The sequence below is a fragment of the Protobothrops mucrosquamatus genome, unplaced genomic scaffold (genome assembly GCF_001527695.2).
Source record: "Protobothrops mucrosquamatus isolate PMUCROS unplaced genomic scaffold, P.Mucros_1.0 scaffold1096, whole genome shotgun sequence".
NCBI lineage: Eukaryota > Metazoa > Chordata > Lepidosauria > Squamata > Viperidae > Protobothrops > Protobothrops mucrosquamatus.
The window spans coordinates 361,773-381,608 of record NW_015387319.1 but is presented as its reverse complement, the minus strand read 5'-3'; the positions used below and the strand labels follow the sequence as shown (position 1 = coordinate 381,608).

The 19,836-nt window shown below is 43.3% G+C and overlaps 1 protein-coding gene across 1 annotated transcript in view; it reads left to right on the top strand.

Annotated features, from left to right (window-relative positions):
• The first annotated feature begins 753 nt into the window (after positions 1 to 753).
• FBXO10 (F-box protein 10) overlaps positions 754 to 19,836 on the top strand; it is a 38,973-nt gene continuing 19,890 nt past the window's right edge. Inside the window, exons 1-4 of the mRNA XM_015820238.1 lie at positions 754 to 1,338; positions 2,321 to 3,178; positions 12,332 to 12,481; positions 14,772 to 14,908. Coding sequence (XP_015675724.1) covers positions 754 to 1,338; positions 2,321 to 3,178; positions 12,332 to 12,481; positions 14,772 to 14,908 — 1,730 coding nt within the window. The remainder of the gene's footprint in view (positions 1,339 to 2,320; positions 3,179 to 12,331; positions 12,482 to 14,771; positions 14,909 to 19,836) is intronic.

The following is a 19,836-nucleotide window of genomic DNA, read 5'->3' as shown; positions in this document are numbered from 1 at the left end:
CCTCACACCATGCTGGAAAAATGGTCATTGAATCTTTTCATGAAAACTTTCAGTGATGACACATCCTTAGTTTCTGGAGAGAGGTTGTTCCATTGCTTACCAGTTCTCATAGTCGGGAAATCTCTTATTTCATGTTTATGTCTCCCTCTGTAAAGCTTCCATCCGTTGGCTCTGTGAGAATAAAGTTGGAGTCAGACAGCCACTGGAGGTATACCCCAAAATATATGCAAATAGAAATCAAGAACTGAATTACTTTAGATCAGGAAATGCTCATCAAGACTACAAAGACCTAGTTGAAGACAACTGTTTAATACTTATATTAACATAGGCAAGGAACACAGAAGTTAAGTGATTAACCCAAAATGGTGCATGCCTGAGGTTTTTTTTAAGCTTTTGATTTTACTCAGCCAAGCTATAAAGGGTCAGAAATCTTTGCTAATCTAAATTAAATTATCTGGTGAGCTTTCCGCTCCCCTTCTAACTGTGATTGGAAAGTCAATTACTATTATAATTTTCTGCCTCCTTCTCTTGTGAGCTATGAATTGACCTTCTGGTTTGTTCCTTCATCTAGTCCTCTAGTACAACCTGCTGTTGAGTCAAATAAGTAGAGAAAAGAGGAAAAGGGAAGCATTGGTTTGATGAGTATATCTCAACTCCCTCCATGTTCAGTTAAATCCAAACAATGATGCACAGAAGGCTGATGATGATCTTTTAAATCTTTGTTTTTGTGCCCCCGACTATTCCTAGGTGATTATGGAGATCAGTGGGCTCCCACTAGAACTGTGGCGCTTAATACTGTCCTACTTGCGTCTTCCTGACCTTGGCCGCTGCAGCTTGGTGTGCAGAGCATGGTATGAGCTCATCCTCAGCCTGGACAATACTCGGTGGAGACAGCTGTGCCTTGGCTGCATTGAATGCCGGCATCCAAACTGGCCCAACCAGCCTGGTGTGGAGCCTTGGTCATGGAGAGAAGCTTTGAAGCAGCATTATCTCTCTTCTAAAACCTGGACCAAAAACAGCCACGATCTGGAGTCCTCCAACTGCTTCTACTTATTCAGAAGGAAAAAGGACAGGCGGGTTCTTTGCGTTGGTCCTGGCTGCGAATTTGACAATCTAAGGAGTGCCTTGCTTTCAGCCAGCATGTATGACCGGATTGTCCTGCTGCCAGGAATGTATGAGGAACAGAGTGAAATCTTTCTCAAGGCTCCTGTGGAAATCATGGGAAAAGGCAAGCTTGGTGACGTGGCCCTTCTAGTGAGCTTTGACCAGCACTGTCCAACAATGAGGTTATGCAATTTGGTCTTTATGCCAGCCTGGTTCACACCAGTAATATATAAGGTGAGTATGAAGGAAGGAGCCAAAGAAGCATTCGGGTTTTGGGATTCCCTGAAGAACAATAACGTGAGAATTGGGGAGATCTGGGCAATGTGGCAGAATCAACACTAAGGTTTTCCCAACTTGGTGCCTTTTAAATGCACGCCCCAGTGTTCCCTGCCAATGTGGCTATTGTTTCCTGGTTGCCACCAGATTGGGGAATGGTTCAAGGGAGCCTGATTTGACATGGGGAGCTACATCATCTGGAATTTCTGGCTAACTCAACTTATAGTTGGTATAGTTGGTGGGAATTTAATCAAGACATCTGGATGGCACCATGATAAGAAAGGTACCCTGCCAAGTTAGATCAACAGTAGACAAGGTATTTCTTTTTCAAGCATGAAAGGACCCCTGGTGACCCAGTGGTTGGAATGCAGTATTGTAGGCTAACTCTGCCCACAGTCTGGAGTTTGATTCTGACAGGCTCAGGGTTGACTCAGCCTTCCATCCTTCCAAGGTCGGTAAAATGAGGACCCAGATTGTTGGGGGCAATGTGCTGACATTTGTAAACCACCCAGAGAGTGCTGTAAAGCACTATGGGGCAGTATATAAGTCTAAGTCAGGGATCCCCAACCTTGGCAACTTTAAGATCTCGACTTCAACACCCAGAATTCCCCAGCGAGCATGGCTGGCTGGGGAATTCTGGGAGTTGAAGTCCACAAGTCTTAAAGTTGCCAAGGTTGGGGACTCCTGGTCTAAGTGCTATTGCTATGAATGCATCATGAGTTAGTCAGGGGAAGAACCAATACTTGTTTCATCTCCATGTTGGGTTAGGAGCTATCATGATGTCCTGGTCTCTCTGTTTCATTCCCATCAGCGCAATTAGAAGATAGTAGACTAGGAGGTTCCGTATCAGTTTGCGGGCAATATTTCTCTAGAAAATGAATTTCCTCTTGGAACTGCTTTTTTAAAAATAGGCTGATCTGGTTTCATTCTCTTTTCTTAGACAACCTCAGGCCATGTCCAGTTTGACAACTGCAATTTTGAAAACAGCCAGCTGCAGATTCATGCTCCTGGGACTTGTCAGGTTAAATTCTGCACTTTCAATCAATCCAGCATCCATTTCCATAGCGTGGCTATCTGTCTCCTGGAAAACTGTGAATTTGTTGGCAGTGAAAATGCTTCGGTGACAGTGGAAGGAAGTCCATCTTTGGACAGGAACTGGGCCTGCAAGCACTTGACCATGTTGGCAAAATCTCGCTCTGTCTTGCTGCAGACATCTGAGTCCTCACATTGCAATATATCGAAGTTTGAGAGCCAGGGAACTCTTCCAATGACAGATATGAGGACCTGCGACATTGTGGTAGCTGAAAACCCAAGTCATATATTCCCTGTTTCACAGACTCAAGTGGGGCCAAGGAGAGGCTTTGAGAAGGAAAGGGAGCTATCTGGGAACCTTAACACAGCACACAAAGAAGAGGCCATGACTATAGACACAGATTCTAGTGACAGTGAGCTAAGCCTGAGCACTGAGAACGAGGACGAGGATGAGTCGCTATACAAACTGCCTTACCAGGCTCATAGCTTAAGCCACATGCTGGCCAAGATTGTCCATGGTAGGCCATCAACCGATGGATTACCAGCCCTTCAAAGTGACTACGAGCTAAAATCTTTGGCTCAGGAGCTGCAGCAAGATAAGGAGGCTCAGTGTCTCGCCAACACCATGCAAGGATGCCTTGTGAGAAAATGTCTTTTCAGGGACGGAAAAGGTGGCATCTTTCTGTGTTCCCAGGGACAAGCCACAGTGGAAGGGAGCATCTTCAGGGACTTGACCTATGCTGTGCGATGCATACAAAACAGTAAGGTGCTGTAAAAGGCAGGAGCAGATCTTGCATGCTATAGTTAAACCTAAAGTAATGTTTAGCCTTTTTTTTTTTTAAGGCCAACATGATCAGCCTTGAAATTGTACCTACAAATATTTGTGAATGTGTATGTCAGCCTGGTAATATTTTTCTTTTTTCTTTTAATTACTTTTATTAGTAGTAGTATTATTACCGAGGCAGTTTCCCCCCCTTTTTTTGTGCCACATACAGTTCAGTTTTCGGATTAAAACAAGTCCCCAAATTATAAAGACAAAGTTCAAATAAATATAGGAGAAAGCTAAATTCAAAACAAAATGATAAATAATTCAAAGGGCACAATTTTGGTTTAATCTTTTTTTTAAAGTTAGATTTTTATCTACAGTATGCAGAATAACTTAAATTTATTAATAAGTTGCCTTATGTTGTGCACAGTGGTGTCATATATAGGAGAGGCCAAGATGCATGAAGAACTGTGGAGCTTCACCCTTTTCCTATTTTAAATCTTCTCCAATAGCTCTGCTGGCTTCATAGTATCCCCAAACCTTACATATACATTTTTTAACATAACTTCCTCAATAAATTGAATAAATAGAAGAGTAGAAACAATTATTTAAAAAAAACCAATCCAATAAAAGTGGTAAGAAGAGATTCATAGACAGTAGGATTCTATGACTTTTCCCTCATCCCTATTAATGAAATTGCAGAACTCAGTTTGCCCTGCAGGTTTGTAAATAGGAAAAAAAAAAGATCCTTGGTATCTTGTTGGACTGCACTTAGTTTGGTGGGTCAGATATTATGAAGACCTGGTTAAAAAGCATTTCAACTTTTGCTGCAGAATATCAGTCCGCAGAGCATTTCTTCGCTTTTGTTAAATAATGTAATTGATCTGGGAATCCAGCCTGTTCCTTCATCATCATCCCACCTAATGTGCACGCACAGACACACACACACACACACACTTTAAACAGGGGGATTTTATAATTCTGCCCTGAGCTTGGTGAAGTGAACTTGATCACATGATTCCTCTTTTGCAAATCCCACTTCACCATACCGACGAGTGCCTTATTTAGCGCAGGAGGCTATGTGTGAATCATTCCTGACAGGCAGAAGTTGGAAACAAAGGCCGGGTTCCTGACAGCCCTCCTGAGTTGTTGCTCCTACTGAGAAAAATTTGAGGCATCCGGCAAGAGAATTTGGGTAGAGGCTGCGGAAGGGAAAGGAGTAACTGCACAAGATTTATGACTTATGTCTTAAAGCCTGTTTGCCGTCTTTTCAGCCATCTGGCAACCACATTATTGCCCTCTGTTTAGCAAGACTTGAGCGTTTAGAACTAGCCTTTTGCTTTGGACTGTTTGCCTAAGGATTGGATAGAACGCAGTGTTTCTCAACCTTGACAATTTTAAGGCATGTGGACTTCAATTCCCAGAATTCCACAGCCAGCATTGCTGGCTGTGGAATTCTGGGAGTTGAAGTCCACATGCCTTAAAATTGTCAAGGTTGAGAAAGACTGGGATAGAGGCTCACGGTCCTATTCATTGAAAACCTATTGTACGTTTGTAGTCAGTCGGATAGGTGGAAAGGAAATAGATGGAAATAAAAGCTGAATCACAGGAATTGCTGTCGCTAATCCTCCAGGACAATTGCAATCTAATAATGCCTTGCTGCAGGCAAGCAGGGTAAAGACTGAGGGCCAGGCTTCTTATGCAGGAAAAAGCAGAGGGATAACATGGTGTGACAGCATTCTTTGGGGTGAGGTGGCAGAGATGTTTGGAGTTGGCGTGGCTTTGGAGCGAACCATTAATATGGGGTTCGTGTGCCATTCCGGATGACTCTATTGTTCTCAGGTGAAAATGTCTTCTGGTTAGGCTGGCATTTTCTGTTCCTGTGTTTCAAGGCAATAATTTACTTCAAAGAATAAGGAGAAGGAAAGGCTTTAATGATATGCTTTGATTTAGGCTTCGTTTATATCAGGGAGGGAGGAAAGGAAGGAAGGAAGGAAGGAAGGAAGGAAGGAAGGAAGGAAGGAAGGAAGGAAGGAATTCAGGGATGATTGGCATCACCTTGGATTCTTAGATATATTATGAAAATGAACTATGAGCTTGCTCTGAAGCTGCTCTGAACAGCGCGAGGAGTGATAGTGATGTATTTTTCCATATGTTTGATACACCAAAAATATTATTGGAATTAGCAAGCCCAGAGAAATGCCTTTACTGATAGAAGCGGGGCTGATCCTGTGTACTAAGATACAGCAGTCCCACATGTGTTAAACCATAATGTGATTTGTTTGGGTTGGGTGGCATGTTCTACAAACCCAATACTGAGGTTTGTAATTCAGAATTTCTGGTTTAATGTGCACGTTTTCCAGTTGTCATTGACCAAGATTAGGTAAACCATTGGCTTAGTGCAGGGGTAGGCTACCTTGGCTCTTTTATGACTTGTGGACTTCAACTTCCAGAATTCCTGAGCCAGCCATGCTGGCTCAGGAATTCTGGGAGCTGAAGTCCACGAATCATAAAAGAGCCAAGATTGCCTACTCCTGGCTTAGTGCAATGCAAGAATTCAGCCTTAAGGTGACCTTTTTTTTGCTGTTTCTTTTGAGCCTGTCTTGATTCCAGGTGACTACATGGACCCATTCATACCATATATTTGGACAAAGTTTTTAGCCGTGGTTTGCCCTTGCCTTCTTCTTCTTAGGACTGAGAGTGACTGGCCCAAAGTCACTGAGTTGGCTTCCATGCGTAAGATAGGACTAGAACTCACAGTCCTTCTGCTCTTGGTCCAGTGCCTTAAAGGTATCATTTAGCTGAATCAGAATTTAAATTTGGAGTCATCAGAGTATAGTGGCTGAATCATGAAACAAAATATTCCATTTTTCAGGCCACCATCTGAAAAAAAAATTCCATCTGCTGAAATATTTTTTTTTTTGCCTTGGCATTGCTTTAAAAGGTTAGGCGTCTTCTCATCCAGTGCATTTCCCCCACCCTCGTTTAACATCTGAGCCTTGTCTCTTGAAATGGCAAACAATGAGAAGGTTCAGTGTTCCAAGCTGATGAAAGTGGGAACCTGAAATGAGAGAATACGCAATGTCCTTTGAATTGCATCTGAGTCCGAATCCTTATGATATATTGGCAAAAGCTAAACTGAGCATGAAGGCAAATGTGTCTTCACAGTTAGCTTGCTGGGTTTTTGGGTTTTTTTTCCCAAATGCAGATTGCATCATGGGGAGGAGGCTGACAGTAAAGAAGATCTGAGCTAATTTAAGCTTCCTTCTGCAATCTGGAGAGAAACTCCTCCTTCAAACCCGATATTTGCATTGAAAGAAAACCTCCCCGCTGGTGCCATTATCAGAGTGTCCCAGCAGGGGCCATTTACATTTTTTAAAATACCTGCCCATTTGATGCAAGGATGAATTTCGTGTCTTCTGCTATAAGTCAGGCATCGCAGAATCGCTAAGGAGCAAAAAGGCTTGAAGGAGAAGTAGCCATGCATGATAGGCAAAACAGTTCTGCGCCTCGGGTGCATAACCCTGGGCTTTTCATCCCACTAGCCACTTGCTTCCATTTCGTTTAAAATACAGCAAAGTGGAAACTTTCTTTTTTGCTTTGCTTGGGCAGTCTCAGAAAAGGGCTGGTTTGACGATGCTCCATGCCTATGCTCATCATGTTCAGATTTACTTCTTGGTGACAGGAGGTGAATTTGTTTTACCTTATTTAGTGATTTAATAGTCTCTCTCTCTCTCTCTCTCTCTGTCATTTTAAAGTAGTAAAACTTGAAAAGAAATTATTTAAAAATGCACAGCTAAACGTAAAATAATATAAGATTAGAGAAAAGAAAGAAGAGTAACGTGAAGTGAAAAAGTAAGAAAAGAGTGAAAAAAAAAAGAAAAAAGCGGAAAAGATATAAAGAAGAGACTTCTTGATCTTTATTATGGTTACAAATTGTTATTTTCTCTCCTCCCTCATTAAAATTGCATCATTGTTCTCATAATCAAATCTTTTTTAACAGGAACCCTATAAATCACTAGTTCACTTTTTCCTAACTTCAGCATAAGAGGTTTTCAGTCAGGTGATTTAACTGCCAGGCCCGAAAAATCAGGTCTACATGTGAAGGTCCAATTAAATTGATTTATTGCTACATAGCCTGTGTACAGTCATTTTCTCAACTACCAGTTAGCACCTGCTTGAAGTTAGATAAGAATCAACAGAATTCAAGTGGGATTGGATTTATTCCGCTCATGGCTACATAGGGATTCCAGGCTGATCCCTCTTTTAACTCCGCCCCCAGATTCTGCCACTCCTTCTCCTCCATCAACAGACTTTTGAAGGTGCTGAGTTGATTGTATTTGATTGATTGAATTTAACAGTTACTTGGACTTCCAAAAGGTCTATTTTATTTTGTATTGTTTTGTTATTTTATTTTTATGTATTACGATAATGAAGTTTGGGTAAAGGATGTGTGAAGTTCTATTCATTGTTTTTGTTCTATTCATTTCATTTTTCCCGCCTTTGTTCCTATTTCCCTTCTTTTTGGCATCATAACAATCCTGTGCAGTAGACACTTAGAATAGGAGATGGCAGTAGCCAGTCATGCTGCTTTCCATTATTGTGGCTTGCCACTAACAGCATGCCAGATTTGTAAACCCGGGTATTGGTGTGGTGTGATTAGAAAAAATGGTGGGAATTTATTTGCACAGTTGAGTTTACTTATTTATTTTACTCATATAAAATTTATATCCTGCCCCAGTCAAGAGACTCAGGGCTGCTCCCATTTTTTTTTTTTAAAAGATCCCCCTAAGAATATTAAAACAACAAATTGAAACATCTATGGAGATGCTCAGTCATCCGGGTCATGGTTATCTCAAAAGTGCTTTTTCCAAAGGCAACTAGACCTCCTTTGCTTTTGCTTAAAGAAGTTTCACTTCTCATTGAACAAGCTCCTTCAGTTCTGACTGCCAAAACTGAAGAAGCTTCTTAGATGAGAAGCGACACATTTTCAAGCAAAAACAAAGAAAGTCCTTTGAAAAAGCATCTTTGGGACAATTTGAAACAACACCTATTTTTAAAACAACAGCACATAACAGCAGCACAACCTCAAGCCCTGAAAGCCTCCATTGGCCTTCCCTTGTCTAAACTTGTAGGGTTTCAAGTCCTCGTAGACCAGGGGTGTCAAACTGCCGGCCTGTGGGCCAGTTGCATCATGCGGAGGCCGCCCCAGCTCCGGCAATGCAAAAAAAGGTGCGATACATCGCGACACGTCATATGAAGCATTGAGTTTGACACCTGTGTCATAGACAATGACAGGGCTTTCTTCTAAGCCTCTGTCCCTTCAACTCCCAAGGAGAGGTTACCCCAAATTATCACTTCCCAGGCCAGTTGCTAGGATGAGCAGATTCTCTTTGGAGATAATGGTCCCACAGGGTTACATGAAAGTAGGCTGGGTGGATCAAGCCATCACTTTGAATTGTAGTTGGAAACATATTGGCAACCAATGCAACATCAGTGTAATGCTGCTGATATGACCTCCGCCCACCAGCATGTGGGCTGCTGTACTCTGTACTTGTTGCAGTTTGTGAATAGTCTTCAAAGTCAGCCCCAGGTAGAACATGTTGCAGTAATCCAGTCTTAAATTAATGCGGGCCCGAGTCAAGAGTGTCTCTTTCCCACAAAAGGCAAAAGTTGGCACCTTAGGTAAAGCTGTAAATTTTTTCTCTCAACCACAGTCTCTACCTGCTGTCATGCAGAAGCCATGAGTCTTGGAGAAGCTCCAAATTTTGCCTGTTGAGAGTCAACGAAGGGGCTATAATCCAACCAGATGGCTCCTGGTCAGACAGGGATTCCATCTTGGAAGAGGGTTGGACTGGACCCTGGAAACAATTGAAGCCGTGGATGGTTTAGAGTAAAATTTTGCTTTGACTCAAATTTGGGATGGGTACTTCTATGTCCTAAGATCATATTTGGAAGAACAAGTCTCAGGGAATCAGGGTAACAGGATTATTTCCCTCGTTTTATCTCGGATACATTGTCTCTGAACATGGAGATTTTTCTCCATTTTCATATCTGATCATGGATAGAGCAAAAGAGTTTTCAAGATTTCTTAGTGTTCTTATTGACTGCCTGCCAGGATGAAGTTGTGATTGTCCACGTCTGTAAATCAGTAACCGGTAGACAATCTAGGCCAACCATCCATAACTACTGGGTTTGCTAGATAAAAAACAATGGGAATTCCTGCCCAGTACGTGTAAAAGGAAGGCATTAGGAGTCAACTGGCTGAATGCCCATATTCCCAGGCCAGCGACTGTGAGGTCCAATTGAGTGAGTTGAGAAGCCAGCCTCCGTAAGCTGCCGAAGCTGATCCATCAAAATCAAAGTTAAGATAGCTGTAAACACCTGTCAGTCTATTAACTGTGTTAGGATACGGCAGTATTTTCTGTTAATATGCTGGATTGCCAGCTTAATATTCTAATCAGGGCTTGACCTCTATGCCAGGTTAGCAGTGAGTGACTAATAGGGAGAGGAGCAGAGCGGCTTCTCTTTTCTTCCTGCATTTTAATTAACCGATTGGAAGGGGAGGCAAGCCATCTTTTAAAATGAGCAAATAAAGGAGTTTGTAATTTCATTATCAGCTTTGATATGCGCTGCTCAGTAAGGCAAGAATATTGCAATTTGTAGATTTGTTTCTTTACGCTTGTCAGGCGAGAGTTTAAAGGTTTATTGGACTGGAAAAGAATTACATGCATGCGTATTTAAACCACTTATTTGCTCAAATAAACCAATGCCCGGATTTAATTTTTTTTCTTTCAGCTGTGTAAATTAAATCTCAGGGCGATATGTATTTGCTTTCAGCATCCTCTTGTTTTGTAAGCCAGTTAGCTCTAAATCATAAGCTCTTTTTCAGATAAAATAGTCCCAGCAAATAAATTATTAAGTGTCCACTACCAAGCGAGGATTCCTAACATTTTTCTGCACGTGTGACTGTACTGCCTTCCACTCAGCCTTCTAGGTGACATTCTGCAGGTAAACATTTTGTCCTTGGTTCATTTTAATGACTCCTGATGCCCTCATTTGTCAGAATTGAGGCCAAATACCATGTGTCATATTGGAAGCTATTGCTCTAAATGCAAAAACATCTCATAATGCAGAGGCTCTCAAACTTGGGGGGGGGGGGAAGGGAATCACTCCCCCTGGTGCATTATAAGCAACTGAGGGAAGTTGAAGATTTTAAAAGCCGAAGGCGAAGCAGGAATGCTCTGAAATCTCACTTTTGTTTTAACTAGACAAGAGTGAAGCCTGGAGCAAAATTTGGTGCAGGTTTTGAAAGATGACTATCCCACGGTTCTAATTGTCTGTCAAAACTATTCACCAATCCCAGACATTTTATTACAGGTAGCCCTCGATTTATGACCACAATTGAGCCCCCCCGAATTTTTTTGCTAAGTGAGTCGTTTAAGTGCATTTTGCCCCATTTTATGACCTTTCATGGGACAGCTGTTAAGCAAATTACTGCAGTTGTTAAGTTAGTCACACAGTTGTTAAGTGAATCTGGCTTCCCCATTGACTTTGTTTGTCAGAAGGTCGCAAAAGGTGATTGCATGACCCTGGGACACTGCAACCGTCATAAATATGAACCAGTTGCCCAGGGTCTGAGTTTTGATCACATGACCATGGGGATGTTGCAATGGTTGTGTGAAAAACAGTCACAAATCACTTTTTCATGTGTCGTAACTTTAACAGTCACTAAGCGAACTATTGTAAGTTGGGCATCACCTGTACTTATTATTTAATTGTATTCCGTGGCAATTACACGGATTCATTTTAGTGAATTGCAGCCTTGAAAAGTTTCAGAACCTCTTCTTAATGTGTTTCTGTTTTAGCAAAACTTAGCTTAGCAATTATGGAACGTAAATATGATTTTGAAAGAGACCATCACATTTTCCTGGGTGTTACATAAACAGCAATTTGTGTTTTTTTAAGTATTTTCTAAAGGCAAAATGTATCTTTCTCTACTTTTCAGGGGGGAAAATCTTTTATTACAGAACCAAGTACAACATATCAGTGTCAGAGGTTTAGGGCAGGAGTCCCTGACCCCTGGTCTGTGGACCGGTACCGGGCTGCGGCATGCCAGCAATCTGTCAGCACAAACAAGCAAAGCCCCATCCATGGGATGCAGGCAGCACACAAAACCATGCACTCTCCTGTCCGTGGAAAAACTTTTCTCCACGGAACCGGTCCCTGGTGCACAAAAGGCTGGGGACCTCTGGTTTAGACCATATAAATATGATAAATATATAAAGTCTGTATATCAAAATAACATCAATACAGAGAGTCCTCAACTTATAACCACAATTGGAATTGGAATTTCCATGTAGCTTTAAGTCAATTAGATTTTAAGACAATATTTATGATGGTTGGTAAGCAAATCACACTGTTGTTCAGCAAATCCAGCTTCCCCAATGGGTGTTTTTTTTTGCCAGAAATTGGTAAAAAAAAAAAAAAAGGTTGCAAATTAGAATCACGTGACTGCAAGATGCTGCAACCAGTCATAAATGCAAGCCGGTTATCAAGCTCTCAAATTGGGTGCTTAAAAAGCACAAAGATTCTGCTGATAAGATCTCCTCTCAGGTCTGGAATTGGCAAAATAATAGAATCCTAGAGCAAAATGGAGCAGTCTCATTCAGGAAGAATGCTTTTGTTTGAAATAAAGACAGTGAAGTGAAGCACCTGTGAGCTAGGAAATAAGTAGGTCAAGCAGCTTTTCACCAGGAACTCAGCAAATGATTTTAGAAAGCTGGCTGGAGAATTCTGGAAGTTGAACCCCACACATCTTAAAGTTGCCAAGGCTGGGAAATCCTGTATTATATCGATAACATTGACTGCCTTAAGGGCACTTAGTGGAAAATATCAGAGTTACTGCAGAGGTGGCCATATTTTGATACTGATCTGTATAACTCCCAAGGTCATTCCTGCACTGTTTGTTTGGCCTGCCTGGATGTTCCATCACTGGAGGCTTTTAAGAACAGACTGGACAGCCACTTGTCTGAAATGGTCCAGGGTCTCGAGCAGGGGGTTGGACTAGAAGATCTCCAAGGTCCCTTCCAACTCTTACTTAGTTATCTTTTCAGTGAATAAATCTAACTCATTCTATCTTCCTCCTTTCAGATCATCATGCTCAAGAATGACATTCACCACTGCAAGACCTCAGGGATATTTCTGCGCCTTGGTGCAGGTGGCTTGATTGCAGACAATAACATCCATTCCAATTGTGAAGCAGGGGTGGATATTCGGAAAGGAGCCAACCCTTTAATCCTGGTATTGATGGGGTTTTTTTCATTTGACTGGGCACTGGATATTTATAGAAAAGAAGAAGCAGGTAAATCTCCTGCCATAGATCCCCTGCTCTGATAATTCTCTGCTTGGGATCTCTGTTAAAAAAAAAAAACAGGCCTGTGTGAGGAGGAATGAAGAGGCAAAGGAAACTGACGGTTCACATTCTCCAACTTTTCACTTTTTTCATGCATTCTGTGACTGCAGCATAGGTGACGGTTTATGGTTGACAGCTTTTTCGCATCTGAAAATGATTCATTCAGCATTGCATTTGGGCCTTGTGGTGCTAAAATGCTAAGCTTATAGATAGTCCAGCATATTAAAATATTCCTAGTGTAAAATATACTACTGAGCTGACTATAAGTGGATATTATGATGAATAGATGTCAAGGAGGCATCTAATCTAATCTAATCTAATCTAATCTAATCTAATCCATGTGTTCAACAGTGAGGAGCTTTCTCCTGTACTGTGCATAGCTGAATCATGGATTGTAGATCAAGGCAAACAGATAGACCTTGTTGTATTTCTGGAAGTCAGCCTTGTTTTAGGGAGGATACATTTATAAGAGTGTTATAAATCTTGGTTAGAATTTGATGCATCTCCAAGTGATGCTCGTAAGCTGAACTGTCTGCTAGATCAGCTCTGCCAGGGGCCATACGACCTCCTGGAGGTCCTAGTATATTTGGGGGCCACAGGTGAAAAACATGTAGTGGGGCCATGGCACATGCTGAGGGAGCCACAGAAAAGAAAAAAATACTATACTGTAAATCCAGTTTTGTTAATGCCACAAGACGCACCAGTTATTGTCCCAAGTCCATTTTGAGTAGTGGAACCTGGTCCTAGAGGGACTACAAGAGAAAACCAAGGTCAGAAGGTGGGCCATGGGTGAACAAAGATTGAGAAGCACTGCCCTGAATCAACAGTTCAGGATGTACTCAATTTAAAAGCAGCATGAGATAATGGGATTCAGATACAACGAATCTGATATTTAAGGACCAGAGGGATGTAAAATATTCCAAATTCCAACTAATCAGATTTTTTTAGCGAAATATTCCAACATTGTCCTGAACATCCTGACAATATTTGGTGGTTAGAATAAGATAAGATAAGATAAGATGATAAGATGAGATGAGATAAAGATAAAGATAACCTTTATTGTTATTTTTTACTGTGGGTACAACGACACACATCAAAAAATGAAATTTAGTTGCCCACTCTCAAAGTGAACACATACATGACACACACCTAAACATACTATATACAACATATACGTACTATACATTCTATATAATAACTCTTTTTCAAGGTTGATAAAATTGTTTTTGAGGTTGAAACAGATTCTTTAGAGCTTGAATCCAAACCAGTTGAAGCTTAAAACAGAATAGTGGGATTGGCTGTTTTGAACCCAGGACAGAGCCTTCGAAACTTGAAACAAATAGTTTGCATACAATTGTTAATGACTTGATTGGACATATGCTTTTATGTCTGGAGCATGTGCAAGAAATTATGATTTAATGCCTGACTACTCATCCCTCTGATTCTTCTTAATGTAGCAGGCCCCAAGCTTTTTAATATACCTCTGCTTACACTTACAGTTTTAGCCTCCAATGCCATGTATTCTTAAACCTTTTGAGGTAGTTATCTGATTTTCTCCCTTGTAAATGTAGATTCTCCTCACCAGGTTGATTGCCAACCGATCAGGAACTAACATTTGCTTGGGCTTCCTCATGTGCCTGCAAAAATAAGCAGGAAACACACTTTTCACTAATTAAGATAAAATATGATTATTTACTAATAACTGCTGTGAAGCTATGGTTAAAGACACAGTGGAGAAACTGAGAAGCAGTGAAGAGCTTGTTGATGCAGCAGCTTCTCTCCATCGTGAGAGTCCTTGAAATTGCCGAACTGTATGATCTGTGAGCAGAGTAATAGCTGAGAGGTGAAGGCAGAGAATGACAAATGATGGGTAAGGCATATGTTCTAATTAGGGGTAATAGCTGAGAGTACTGATACATGTTGACCAGGATATTCATTTTTTTTTTCATTCAGTTGCTCTTAAGTAGTTTGATGATAACTGAAACACCAGGCCTCCTTCAGTAGGATCCAAAAGTGGACATATATTTTTCTGAAATGAATAGCTTCTAGCATTTAAGGATCTGGGTGTCTTGGTCTGAAAGCATGTTGAAGTTCTTGATTTAGTGTGATGGGCCTCATTCACTCTTCTCTTTTTATTCTTTTTTTTTCCTCCCCACCATGCATAAAATAATGTGGCAGTGTAATAGAATCCACAGTGGCCTTCGCTCTGGCATCGTTGCCCTTGGCAACGGAAAAGGCGTCATCCGTAGCAATCAAATCTATGGAAATAAGGAGGCTGGCATTTACATTCTATATAATGGCAATCCTCTGGTAAGGTAGGTATTTGGGTTGCAGCGTTGTTTTGCTATGTTTAGGTGCCACTTCAGTGAGGAAACGGCTCTTCCTTCTGTTAAAGAGCAGACAGTAAGGATGTTGATTTTTCTAAAGGCTCTAAGGAGGCAGTTTGGCATTTGACAATTGCATAAGGCTTTGAGAGAGTGGCTTTCGTTAAATGCGCTCAGAGATTCAACAGAAGTCCTCAGTGAGACATTCAAACATGGTGGGGGAGCCTCCAGAGAGGTGGCCTATTGTTCCTAAGCAAAGCCAGGAGAATGTGCTCCTTCATTCCTGACAGTAGAGTGCCCCATCAATTTCCAACCACCTTTGTCCTGAAGAACAGCCTTCTCCACCTGGTGGCCCCCTCTTCTTTTGGATAACAACTCCCATTATCCCCAGCCAACCTTTTTGTAAGCACCCTTGCTGTGCAAGATCTATACTGTGTCTGACTAGAGTTACATGTTCCAGAACCATAACCTAGTGAAAAATAGGTGGGTTTTTTTTAACTAAAAAAGAACTTTGAGATGTCTTAATTTGTCTTTAAGTATGGAAACTTCAACACAACCGTTCACATATTCTTTTAATCTGTGTTTAGTTTTGGCTTGGCATGATGTTAAATGTGACCCTGGGCAGTCTGGCTTGTTCATCAAATTGTTTGAAGCAAACTGGCATATTGCAAGGTGTAAACTGAGCCCTAAGTCAATTTCTAACCCAAGCTATTTTGATTCCAGTAGTAGTAATATGTGTTTTGGATCATGTCCCAGTCTACCTTTTGCCCACCCTTCCTCTGCAGTATGCCTCTATAGCTTTTTTAATGTAAGGCAGGGGTCTTCAAATTTGGCCTTTTTATGACTTGTGGACTTCAACTCCCAGAAATCCTCAGCCAGGCATGCTGGCTGAGGAATTCTGGGAGTTGACGTCCACAAGTCATAAAAGGGCCAAGTTTGAAGACCCCTGATGTAAGGAAATCTCTTGACAGGCAGAGAAAACAGAATATTCACTCTCCTCCCTGCTTCCCTCCATCCAAGAAGCCCTTTTCAATTGATAAGACTCTCACCTCATTGCCATCCACACAGGAGGATTGTGTGAAGCCCCTGTAAAACCCTGAGAGTACTCTATGGATTTGATTTCTCCCACTGTGGGTGGAGAGTGGTATCATTTTCATATGACTTCCAATTCAATGGAGATGATCCAAGCAACAGCTACAACCTAGTTAGGTTTAAGTGTTTGTTTGAGAATGGCTTATTCTCCAGCACTGAGATGGAGACTCCACCATTGGGTAGTAGACTGTATTCCTGCCCAATCAGATCAAGTCAGCCAAAGTTGCCACGCACATCCTGGACCGTTGATCTCCAGTCTTTGACTTGATCTTGCCCAGGACAGACGTTGCAAGTTTGGCTCTAGGCAGGTACAGTCATTGGTGGATTTCCATTCCCAGTTTTCAAAATTTAATCAGTGCTTGCACCCAATTTGGAACTTCCCCTCAAAAATTTCCCTGTAGGTATTTCTAACAGAGACTAACGGCTGTTAGTCTCATCTCTGCTTATTTGGTTTTAGGATTGGGCCTGGCAGTGACTCACACGGGGTTTTTTATTCTCCCGACAGGAGGCCAACGGCTGTTGGTCTCCAAATACCACAAGCCTAACGGAGCTTGCGGCTGCGGCTCCATAGGCTGATTAAACGAGCGGAGAAAGGCCTCGGGGGGGGGAAGGTTTCTTTCCCTTGCTCGGCTCAGTCTGTTTTAGCCCGATCGGAGGCCAACGGCCGTTGGTCTCCAGATACAGGCCTCACGGAGCTTGCGGCTGCGGCTCCGTAGACTCGGGCGTGAATCTAAATTCGGGGAGAGGGGGGAAGAAGCCCCTGGATTACTTTTAACACCGTTTTCCTTCGCGGAGCTGCGGCTGCAGCCCTCGTGGCCCGATTGTTCTTGGCCTTCTCGTCCTCGTTCGATTGAGAAATCGGAGGTGCGCGCGCGCGTTCAGCCTCCGCTACAATCGGTGAGGCCAGCTAATCGGAGGTTTGGAAAACAGTTATTTGCTCCGTTCCTCGTTTTTATCGATCGCTCGTGCGCGGAGGCTCCAGAGAGTGCGGGGGGGGAAAATAATTTCCACAGCCCTGCCTGTATCAGGGAACCGCCATCTTGAGCCTCGTGGTCTTTAGCTCGACCGCGGCGGCCATTTTGAAACCGCAGTTTGCTCAAATGCAATTGATTTAATTAGTTGGTGAAACGAATTAACCTGATCAGGGCTGATATCAAACATACTCATTATCAGACAGTTTCCCTTTCTCTCAATTGTGGCAATACTGGGTTAACAAACTATCTGTAGCAAGATAGGCCGCCATTTTGGCCCGGTCGCCATTTTGTGTTCTTGATTTCTACAATATAGAGTTAGGAACCTTCCATTATTCTTATTCCAAGATTCTTTAAGCTATGATTTAATTATTATTTCAGATTTGGTGTCTCCTGGTTTTTTTTCTGATTTGGTTTTGACAAATTGGCACAATACTGGGATTCCAGACACCCCCTATAGCATGTCTGTCCTTATCCACAGTGTTTAAGTACGAATTCCAGGCTCCCCTTATAGAGTGTCTGTCCTTATTCGTACGCTAGATCTCCCTTGGATTCCAGGTGCCCCAGCAGTGTACCTGTCCTTATCCAACCGGGATTATACCTGGGTTCCAGGCGTCCCTACAGTCCGTCTGTCCTTACCCAGTGTTTGACATTTTCCTGATAACAGAAGCCCCCTATTGTGTTTCAGTGTTATCGGAAAATGGAGGAAACTTCTCTTTCCTCAATGAGTGCCCCGCCTTCCTCATCAGGTACTCCTGGTCCGGAAGGCACTGGTAAAGCGACCCATAAGGGCCGTTCTACCACCAAAACGTCTAAACAGACTGATAAACAAGCTACCAGGAGGCACCAAGCCTTGGAAAAGGAGTTCTCCAAAGCACAGAAGAGAGCCAGGCTGGAGACGCATGGGTCTGCGGGGTTAAACTTAGAATTACCCCTAGGGGTTTCAACTTCTCCCAGGGGTGTTTGGTCGAGTGGGGATTGCTTCCCTTCCCCCGCACAAGGCGGAATGGAACAGGTTCCCCCAGCTCCACAACCCTCCACGTCCAGGGCAGCGCAGGGGGGTCCTGAGGCCACTTTTACACCTACTGCGGCGGGGCTCCGCCCAGCAGAACCGATCCCCTTCCTTTCAGAAGAGCGTCTGGCGCTATTGATTAAACAAGCAGTCGACCATGCCCTTGACACTAGGGCCAGGGCGGCTAGGTCAATCTCTTCCCTTCCAACCCCTCTTTCCCAACCTGAGGTGGAGGCTCATTATGTTCCATCTTCTCCTTCTGGGTCTGTTGTTTCTGAGGACTCCTACCTCAACCAACCTCCCCCTGGCCAGGAAATTCTAATGTCAGAGGAGGAGGACGTTCCTCCAGAGGCTCCTGCATTTACGGGCTTATTTAACCCTGCCTTTTTTGTCACCATCCTGCGTAAGGCCACGTCTATGGCTCATCTAGGACAGGGATCCTCGTCAACGGAGGCTCCCGCTCTTCCAGATCCGGTGGCGGCTCCAGTTTACGTTGAACCTGTTGCAATACAACACCGTATTCCCTGTCCTTCCCTGTTTCTGACCCCAATCAAGAAGCAGTGGTCCTCTCCGGCATCACTTCCCTTACCAGGTAACACAGATAAAAAACTGTATAATGTTGCCAAGGAGCTGGAGAAAGCATTAGAAATTCTGGAGGTGGACGAACCCTTAGGGCCCCTGGTATCGGCCACGGCCATATCCGGTGAGTTTTCAGAGGCCCTTAAGGCCGAGGATCGCAAGTGCGAGTCCACCTACAAGAGAACGCACCAGGCGGCTGTCTGGGCGATCAGGACCGCAACTTCGGCCTCTTTCTTCACCAGGGCCGCCCTCACCTGGCTTCGGGAGCTCCAAGCCCGAGTTCCTGCGGAGGATGTCCGCACGCACTTGGATCTTAGCAAAATGGTGGCAGCCACGGAATATGTGTCGGACGCATCCTTACAGGCCGCTAGGTTTTCTTCCAGGGCTATGGCGTCCAACGTCACTGGAAGACGTATGCTCTGGTTAAAAAATTGGCAAGCAGATGCCAAATCCAAGTGGAAATTGGCAGCGGCTCCCTACCAGGGTTCTAAGCTATTTGGGGATTCGCTGAATCCCTACTTAACAGAGAACAAGGACAAACGTAAGGTCCTTAAAGACCTACTCAAACGTCCAAACAAGAGGACTGGTTATTTTCAATGCAAGCAGTCCTTTCGGGGGGGTCCAAGGTACTCCTATTCCCAGCCTTTTCGTGCCTTCCCGCCAAGGCAGGACAGGCAAGATAGGCAGCCTGACAGACAGAATCCCGGTCCCAGACAACAAGCCCAGGGGAAACGGCCCTTTCGGGGGAACAATAGACCTTTCCGCCGTTCCAGGTGACTCTTCAACGGCACCTCCCATAGGGGGCAGACTCTCTCTGTTCGCCCACCGTTGGGAGACTACCACCACGGATACGTGGGTCATCAACACGATCCGACACAGTCTAAATTTGGAATTTATATCTTACCCCCCAAATCGGTTCCTCTCCTGTCCATATCCCAGAAACCGCACAAAACTAAGGCTGATGAACGAAGCTATCCATCATCTGCTTCACATCAGGGCCATAGAACCCGTACCGCTGGATCAGAGAGGTCAAGGATTCTACTCCATCCTCTTTGTGGTACCAAAGGCGTCAGGGGGATGGAGGGCTATTCTAGATCTAAAGGACTTGAATTTTCATATAGCTTACCACAAATTCAAGATGCAAACGCTCCGTTCCATCTTGGGAAGCGTCAGAAAAGGGGACCTCCTGACGTCTATCGACCTCACGGAGGCGTACCTTCATATCCCTATCTCTCTGATCCATCGACGGTTTCTACGGTTTGCGT